The sequence below is a fragment of the Zingiber officinale genome, chromosome 3A (assembly GCF_018446385.1).
Source record: "Zingiber officinale cultivar Zhangliang chromosome 3A, Zo_v1.1, whole genome shotgun sequence".
NCBI classification, from domain to species: Eukaryota; Viridiplantae; Streptophyta; class Magnoliopsida; order Zingiberales; family Zingiberaceae; genus Zingiber; species Zingiber officinale.
In genome coordinates this window covers 119588059-119597904 of record NC_055990.1, presented here as the reverse complement: position 1 = coordinate 119597904, position 9846 = coordinate 119588059, and the positions used below count along the sequence as shown (strand labels likewise).

At 39.7% G+C, this 9846-nt stretch overlaps 1 protein-coding gene across 1 annotated transcript; it reads left to right on the top strand.

Annotated features, from left to right (window-relative positions):
* The first annotated feature begins 4218 nt into the window (after positions 1 to 4218).
* Positions 4219 to 7965, top strand: LOC122052365 (beta-fructofuranosidase 1-like). Its single transcript, XM_042613850.1, has 7 exons — positions 4219 to 4608; positions 4748 to 4756; positions 4861 to 5735; positions 6810 to 6971; positions 7074 to 7309; positions 7421 to 7508; positions 7596 to 7965. Exons 1-7 carry the CDS (start codon positions 4257 to 4259, stop codon positions 7863 to 7865), a joined length of 1992 nt encoding a protein of 663 aa, XP_042469784.1. The 5' UTR covers positions 4219 to 4256; the 3' UTR covers positions 7866 to 7965.
* The last annotated feature ends 1881 nt before the right edge of the window (positions 7966 to 9846 follow it).

Here is a 9846-nt window from a genome sequence, read left to right as displayed (position 1 = left end):
AGGTGTACTAGCACCTTAAGTGGTTCGGCCAAGGGAGGAGAGGGAGAGAAGAGAAGAGCTTGAGGAAGAAGATGGAATGAATTCACTTGAATTAAAAATCAATTTTCATCCATAAGTGGCCGGCCACATTATGGCTTGTAACTCCCATGGAATATCAAGAGTAACAACTCTTGGTAACTCCCATGAGGTGGCATTTGGTCAAGTCAAACTTGACCAAATGAAGAAGCCTTGATGATGTGGCATTGGTCAAGTCAAAGTCAAGTCAAAACTTGACTCTTCATCTTCCTACTTAAGTCAAGTCAAACTTGACCACTTCTCTCCCTTGGTTGATCTAATCTAACCATTTGATTCAAGCCAATTTAATATAACGAATCTAATTCATTTAATTAAATTAATTCAATGATTCATAATCTAAATTAGACTTATTGAACACATGAATCAAATTGAGTCCAACTCAATTAGTTCAATTAGGATTACTCTTAATCCAATTTGATTCATCACATGAATCTAATCCTCTTGGTTCATCATATGAACCTAATCTCCATCTAATTGTCCTTTGTGTGTGACCCTATAGGTTCTTATAACGTTGGCAATGCTCCTAAACCCATTTAGAAGCATAAGTAATGAGCGGTATCTAGCAACACATCATTACTACCCAAGTTATAAGAATGTTGAGATCCAACATCACCTTGTGACTACTAATTGTGACTCCTCACAATATATGTCATTGTCCTTCTGTCCTAGACATCTAGATTGATCAATGTGAGGCATAGACCATGTCATCCTCTAATCAATCTAAATCTTGAACTCCAAGTAGACTCACTCAATCAAATGAGCTCAATATCTCATATTGACTCATTTGGGCATGACTATGCACTTCGTGGTCTCACTCTATCAAGAATATCGATGTCGCTCCCGTCATATAGGAGGGATAGATCCCATCTACATCACTCACATCCCTCTGCATAATTCGTTACATACCCAGTAATCGCCTTTATAGTCCATCCAATTACGGGTGACGTTTGACGAAGCCAAAGTATGTAACTCCTTATATAGGGATCCATGGTGACTTCAGGTCCAAGGACTAGTAGTCATACTAATAGCCACATGAGAAAGTATATGACACTCATATAACGATCCATGATAGTTTCTCATGGCAGGTCATTCAGTATGCATTCTCCAATGCATACCCATGTGTCAACTTGATATCTCTATATCTATGACTTGTGAGATCAAGTCATCGAGTTGACCTACATGCTAGTCTTATTGCATTAACATTGTCCCTGAATGTTAATACTCAACTATGAATGATTAAGAGTAGTGTTCCCTATATCATCTCACTATCGATTCAACCGATCGATTGATATAGGTAAGAACCTTCTACTCAAGGACGCTATTATACTTAGTTTATTTGGCACTAATACAAGTAAGCATAATAACCAAAACCAAATGCCTTTATATATAAGAATATGATACAATTAGTCCATACAACAATCATCAAATGATTGGCTCTAGGGCTCTAACTAACATAATCATCAACAACCCCCAACCCCATGACTCTTTTAATATCATATGTAACCATTGTTAAGAAATCATCAGAAGATGCTATGTGCAACCTGTATCATAGAAGCTTCCATGCTCCATATGCAAAAGTGGTCGGTACAATTTGGGGAAAGGTGATAGTGTGTCAGTACGGTGGGTCTTATTTTAGTAGCATGCCTCATTATTCATGTTAAGTGAAATAATCTTATAAATAGGAGGTCCCTTCTTCCCACACAGGTAAGTGCTCCCATCGCTCTCCACTATTTCTCATCACTGTCTTTTAATGATTACCACTCAGCCCCCTCACTAATTTCAGTGTTGGAGTTACTACGCTGGAACCCCACACCAGCCCATCTACTGATATTTCTTTCCTCCGTTGTCTTCTTTGATGTGACAGGTTAAGTCGTGGCTTCGAACTCTCTCTCAAGGTCTTCTTGTGGTCAGTAAACAAGTCACTTCACCTGCTTCCCATTTTCACCTACCGTGGACAAGAATAACTATTCTTAGTAATTTTTATTTTTATAGTATTAGAGTAATTTTGGTATTTCTAGTATTTTGGGCCTTAGTCTATATCATCTTATTATGTTAATTCAATTTCTTCTATAAGATTTTTTTTTCTAAAAAGGTCTATTTTTTCTTTTTCGACAAGATTTGAATTGAAGTCCATATATTAAAATTTCTTTTCTTTCTTAATTATAGGTCTAGGTTTTATATAAATACATGTATATGGATATCCTTATTATGGATTGCCTAACGATTTTTGGTGATAAAACAAACCTTCGAGCAAATACATTGAAATCCAACTTATATATGACCGGGGTTAGTGAACAACTACGGGAGGAGCTACTACACATAACCAGTTTTCAACAAGGCACATTTCCCTTCCGATATCTTGACATTCCTTTAGCAACGGAGAAATTGAGAATTGCAAATTATGGGGCACTTCTTGACTCCATAAGGAAGAAGGTTGTATCTTGGCCGAAGCACACACTTTCCCATGCAGGAAGGTTGGAACTTGTGCGATCGGTACTTCAAGGAGTGGAATGTTGTTGGTTGTCTATTCTCCCAATACCAAGTGTTGTTATTGACAAGATTTATGGCATCTCTTGTTCCTTTGTATGATCAACAAAACATCCACCAATCTCATGGGCTTCTATATGTCTACCTAAAGAAGAAGGAGGATATGGTTTACGTGATTTGCAAACATGGAATATGGCTCTCTTATGTCGGATTCTATGGAATATTCAAAATCGACGTGAGTCTCTTTGGGTTCGATGGGTTCATCATCACTATCTCTGAAATATGGACTTTTGGCAATGGAGGAGTAAGCATTTGGACTCCCTCGCCTTATTAAACACTTACTTTTTATTCATGATGAACTTGTACAGCGAACTACCTCTATTGGCACTGCAAACATGAAAATGATAGAGTGGTTTGCGGGAGAAAATAAAGGGTCGACTTTGGCATATGAGTTTTTTTGCCCAAAAGCGGCTAAAGTGGATTGGTTTTCGGTGATATGGAAGCCATATATTTTGCCCCAAGCATAGGTTTACATCTTGGTTACTTGCTCATGGAAGACTAAGAACGACAAACAACATCTCTTATGAGCCCAACAAATTATGTGCATTGTGCCACCAACAAGATGAATCCAATAATTATATTTTCTTTGATTGTGAGATTGTTAAGCCCCTACTTGATAAAGTCAAGACATGGATGAGTATCACTTTTGATATCACCGATATGGCCTCCTTTCTTGGTACATTTCGACAACATTACAAAGGTAAAGGGCGACAAATGAAAGCAAGGCATCTTGCCTTATCTTCCATGATTTATCTCATATGGAACGCACGTAACATGAGTCGATTTGAGAATGTTGTTCCTTGTTGAGAAGATATTTCATAAAGTCCAAGTTCATGTTTTGCGCCTTGTAAATATCAAGTAATTCTTTTGTAATGTGTGGTAATACTTTGTGATATACTCGGGTATCATACAAAGTCCAAGTCATGGTTGATACTTTATAGACACTAGTGAGGTCTTGATGTGTGATGGTATGTATGAAGTTTATTTAATAGTGTCATACAAAGTCATAAATCTCTTATGCATTATGCACTTTGTAGACATCATATGATTATATTTTTCTTTTTTTAATACATTTACCTTCCAAAAAAAAATATTAATCCTTCTTCTATTAATAAATTTTTTTTTCTAATAAATTGTTGAATTTTCTTTATTTTTTATGACTTCTCACAGTTCTCCTCCAATCTCTTTTTTTATTAGTTCATATAAAAATCGCTATCATATCCGACTTGTAAATCATGGTCGTACGTATTTGTGTGAAATAGCTAATAAAATTCACGCGGGGAAGGGAGCAGATGGAGGAATAATGTGATCTTTTATTAGGTTTTTTGCAGCGTTCTTGACTGGCAGCTCATGCGCTCCCACCACCACATAGATGATTGATACAATATATAATATTAAAACTTTGTTTACAAGTTGCACCAGCAACAACCAGTCCTCCCCAGCTAACTGTGTTGTTCTGCTTTCCAGTTTCCTCCCTTATAGTATTCTTAAATTCCCTTCAAAATTCTGCCTTATTCCGGACCACAAGGAAAATCTCTCTTTATTTATAAGGACATTGAACTAACAACATTCCGTTAACAAATCCATCCACCACAATGAACAATACTTCATGGTCTTCCTCTTCGTCCGCCTGCATGCCCTGTTCTTACCTTCCTCTTCTCCACCTCGACCGCCCTCTTCCAACCGGCGCCAAGAGGTGCTCCCAATTCCTCTTCCTCAGCGTTACAGCCGTGCTAGTCCTCTGCCTCCTCGCCTTCGCTTCCAGGAGCACTGGATCAGCTCGGTTCGCCCTCATTGGAGATATTGGCGTTGAACCAGCTGGGCACGTCCACAGCCTTCCCATCTCCCGCGGCCTTGCAACGGGCGTTTCCGACAAGTCCTCCGGCTCAAGGCTCTTCTTCAAGCCCTCCTACCCTTGGACCAACAGCATGCTGCTCTGGCAACGCACCTCCTTCCACTTCCAACCGGAGAAAAACTGGATGAATGGTGTCGATCGCAATCCCTATCTAATTGTGCTTCTTTTCTTTTCTTTTCTTTTCAAGTATTGTTTTCGATCCATGCGTTGACCCTTTTTTGTTGTTGCTCCTGCTGCTGTTCGGATTTAATTTCTGGAATTATATATCAGATCCTGACGGTGAGTTAGTTCATTAGATAAATAATTATAACGGATGGTTAGTTAATTAATTTGTTTGTTTCTTTCCTTGTTAATAAGATAGTTATTGTTAACGGTGGGTGCAGGTCCGATGTACTACAAAGGATGGTATCACCTGTTCTACCAGTACAATCCGGATTCAGCGGTTTGGGGAAACATAACGTGGGGGCACGCAGTGTCTAAGGACCTGGTTCATTGGCTCTATCTGCCAATTGCCATGGTTCCCGACCACTGGTACGACGCCAATGGTGTCTGGACAGGCTCCGCCACGCTCCTTCCGCACGGCCGCCTTGCCATGCTCTACACCGGCTCCACCCTCGAGTCGGTCCAGGTGCAGAACCTGGCCTTCCCTGCCGACCCGGACGACCAGCTCCTGCTCGACTGGGTCAAGGCCGAGTCCAACCCGGTGGTGGTGCCCCCGCCTGGGGTCGGCGCCAAAGACTTCCGTGACCCCACCACGGCCTGGTACGTGGCCGCCGAGGGCGCATGGTTCGTCGCCATCGGCTCCAAGAACGACACGTTGCGGCGGCACTCGGGCATAGTGCTGGTCTACAAGACCGTGGATTTCATACAGTACGAGCTGCTCCCCGGCGTGCTGCACGCCGTGGACGGCACCGGAATGTGGGAATGCGTGGACTTCTTCCCGGTGGCGACGGAGGTGGCGACGGGGCTGGACACGTCGGAGCCGGCAGGACCGGGCGTGAAGCACGTGCTGAAGGCCAGCCTCGACGACGACAAGCATGACTACTACGCGATCGGGACGTACAACGCCGCCCTGAACGCGTGGGAGCCGGACGAGCCGGAGAAGGACGTTGGAGTCGGGCTGCGTTACGACTACGGAAAGTTCTACGCCTCCAAGACGTTCTTCGATCCGTTGAAGAAACGTCGAGTCCTGTGGGGTTGGATCGGCGAAACCGACAGCGAGCGCACCGATCTCACCAAGGGCTGGGCCTCGCTCCAGGTACGCACTATTTTTTTTTTTTTTTGACAAATTTTAAATTCAAGGAATATGTTATCCCAACATCTCAAGGCTAATTAATAAGCCAGAAAAAACCATCTAAATAGGGTTGTAAATGAAGTGTTCGTGAATAAACTTGGTGTTCGGCTTGATAAGAGCTTGTTTATGTTCGTTCAATATACATTAAATTAATTAAACAAACAAGCTTGAACAGCTCGTTAAGCTAAACAAATAAACTTGAACATATATGTGTTCAGCTCGTTAACGTTCGTGAACAACGTTCGTGAATAATGTTTGTGAATAATGTTCATGAACAATGTTCACGAACAATATTTATTAATAAAATTCTTTTTAATTTACTAAATAAATAATAAAATAAAATAAAATAAATAAATTTAAATTATCAACCTTAATAACCAATCAAACAATTAAAAGTTTCAAACAATCAAACAAACTTGAATTGAGAGCTTGATAACATCTAAATGAACCAAGCTTAAACCAAGCTCAAGCCAAGCTCAAACCAAGCTCAAGCCAAGCTCGAACCAAGCTCAAGCCAAGCTTGAATTGAGAGCTTGATAACATCTAAACAAACCAAGCTCAAGTCAAGTTTCAAATAAGCTCAAGCTCATAAAAAATAAACCAAGCCAAGCTTGAACACTCATTTCAAAAGCTTGGTTCATTTTAAGCTCGGCTCGATTCGACTCGACTCAGTTATCTTATCAAACAAGCTTGAACACCCCAAAACTCAACTCGGTTCAACTTGTTTACAGCTAGCCTTACATCTAAATTTGAGGACTAAAACTGAAGACAATATCATAAAGCACAAAATTAAATTATATCGTCGACTCGGACCCAAAAAATATATACTATCGTGGAGTATTTTAGTCGAAATTCTTGCTCAGGGTAGAAAATCATTGATTTCCAGTTCATCAGGTAATCGAATACAATAAAGTCCATAGAATTGACAAAAAAACGTGGATTTTCTATCTATTATTTTAAGTTTTAACAAAATCCTAAATATTGGCCTTTTTGTCTTACAAGTCAAAATGGCAACCTGCTATATTTATCAAATTTCAGGCCCTCCCTAGAACAGTGCTGTTTGACCAGAAGACCGGCAGCAGTCTCCTCCAGTGGCCGGTAGATGAAGTGGATAAGCTGAGACTCACTAAAAATAACTTAGGCAGCATCAGCCTCGCCGCCGGCTCCGTCTTGCCCTTGGACGTAGGCACAGCCACCCAGGTAGCTTAAATTTTACTCCATATCTGTGTGTTTGCTAAAACTAGTGCTCGTTGGTCGACTAATAGCTTTCAATTTATGCTTCCTAATTCTTAATTGTGAAAGCTGGACATCGTCGCCGAGTTCGCGCTCAACTACTCTGCGTCGGCGAATGCAAACGAAGCCGACGTCGGGTACAACTGCAGCACCAGCGGCGGCGCAGCCAGCCGGGGAGTGCTCGGGCCGTTCGGCTTCCTAGTGCTGGCCGATCAGAACAGGTCGGAGCAGACAGCGGTTTACTTCTACGTCGCAAGAAGAACAGATGGCAGCTTCAGGACACACTTCTGTCAAGATGAGCTAAGGCAAAAACAAATTAAATTGCTTGACTAGTTAACAAGTTATATAACTTCTCGATCGATCGTTTAAATCATTATTGTTAGCTAAATTGTGCAAGGTGTAAAATTAATATATAGGTCGTCGGTGGCAAGCGATCTGGTGAAGAGGGTTTATGGCAGCATAGTTCCTGTGCTCGATGCTGAAACTTTAACACTCCGGATAGTGGTAATGGATCTAAACTAACTATTGCTACTTAATGTGAGAACTGAATATACGAAATAATAAAAAAAAATTGTTAAACGATGAGTGCAGGTGGATCACTCGATCGTGGAGAGCTTTGCGCAAGGAGGGAGGACGTGCATCACGTCAAGGGTGTACCCGACAAGAGCAATCTACGGCGCGGCACGACTGTTCCTCTTCAACAACGCTACGGGCGTGGATGTCGCATGCAAGTCCCTAACGGTTTGGCAGATGAACTCCGCCTTCATAAGGCCGTTCGACAGCCGCCTTGATTCATCTCTTGATTCACCTGCTACTAAATTTGAACACGACTCCGTCTTCTCGGAGTTTAAGAATAGCTGAAGCATATTCTTCGTATTTTTTTTTTAAGGAATTAAGAGATTTAGTTATTTTCTGTCTGTTTGTATTTACATTATTATTAAGAAGATATATGTTAGGTAAATTTTCGGACCATTTTCTTTGAAGGTCAAAGATTTATTACATGTATATATGTTCTATTTAAATGTTTAATTTCAAACTCCAAATATTCCATGAAAATAATTTTAAATATTCACCAACGTGTTTGCAGTGATTATGTGTATTGATATTTAAAATATTTACATAGAAAATTAAGTTATGAATTGGTAGCTAAGAGGTTTAGTTTAAGGCAACTAGTGTTGATAAATCATAATTAATTAAGTCAGCGTTGGTTTTCGATGTTGTTGCACAAGACTATTGATAAAATATTTAAGTTAGACTTAATATGTTTTGAAATGTGTAAATATTAAATGTAGAAATTTGACCATTGTGATGGGATGAAAAGTGTTAGATGGGTAATATTAGCTGGAGGAAGGTGAATAGTTCTTTGTTTCACTTTTGTATATATTCTGTAATTGAATTAGTACATTGCAGAAATATAGAATCACTGCAGTGCGGTCCTCAGATTTTGAAGACGTAAGTTAACTTCAATAAAAGGGTTTGTACCATTTTATTACTATATTAACTTAAAAAATTATCTATAATTTAAAATATAATCCTTTTTTAAATGTGCGATCAAAATTTTTTAATCAAGCTACAAAATGTACAATAAAATAAAGAATTGAATAATATGAATATTTTAAAATATAATAAAAAATAAATATTATTGGTAATCATTTAATACAATATGTTTTGCTTCTTGTTTAGCTATATAAATATAATGCATATTATTGTGGTGTTTTAGTAAGCCTGTAACATATAAAGTAAAATATGAAGTTAAAAAACATTTAATATTGCAAATATATAATCAAATAAAAATATAAATATCATCAATAATGATTTGAATATAACACGTCTTGCTGTTTTAGTTGTAAAAATATCAATTAAGCTTGTATAATCAAAATGTTAAACTATTTTCTTTTCAATAGGCAGCATGCCAATCCATTTAATCTTTCTTGTGACATGGTTAATCGAAGATATGTTTTAATCAACTTCAACTTGGAAAAATTCCTTTCTGCAGATGCCACTGTAACTGATATGGTCAATAAAATTCTGTATGCAACATGAGTATTTGGATAACAATCATCCATATTTTTCAGATAATTCAAAATATCTATTGCTCTTTTTGCTTCCACCGGTAAAGACTATTTTAAGATTGATAACTCCATATACCAAATAAATTGTCACGCCCCAGGTAGTCTCTGCCCGAATAAAATTTCAGCAGCATCTTCCCTGTACGGGTGACAATTTGAAACTTATACATTGTCCCCAGGACGATGGTGCCATGGTAGGACATCCAAATTATCACTCAGACATCCATAGTTCGATCCTCAACTATGACGTATTTAAAATTTTTTTCTTCGAATGGAGGACAGCTCAGTTAGACAAGGACTCGACGAGGAGGGCGGAGATTCCAATCCTCACATCGTCAGCAGGGGGCAGCTTCCCATGCACCAGCTGCGTATGGCATGCATGGACAGGAGCACCCCAGTACCTTTATAGTACCACAGAGTTCAGTTGTGGGACTTCAGTACCAGTCGCAGCCTTAGCCTCTGGTTCAGTACCAGTCCCAGCCACAGGTACAGTATCAGTCACCGCCCTCTCAGACTTCTCTGGCACAGTATCCAGCACCGCCTCAGTGGCAGGCTCCTGCCCAGACACAGCAGCCGATGGCAGCATTATTACCTCCTCCTCTGCTAGAGACGGGGCGTATTCATGCGGTGACTAGAGAGGATGCGCAACGAGCCGATGGATCTACTTTTCGTGGTACGATTTCTATTTATTCCTTATCTACTGTTATGCTGATAGATACTGGTAGCTCGTATTCATTTATATCTCATACCTTTATGCGAGAGATTGGTAGATT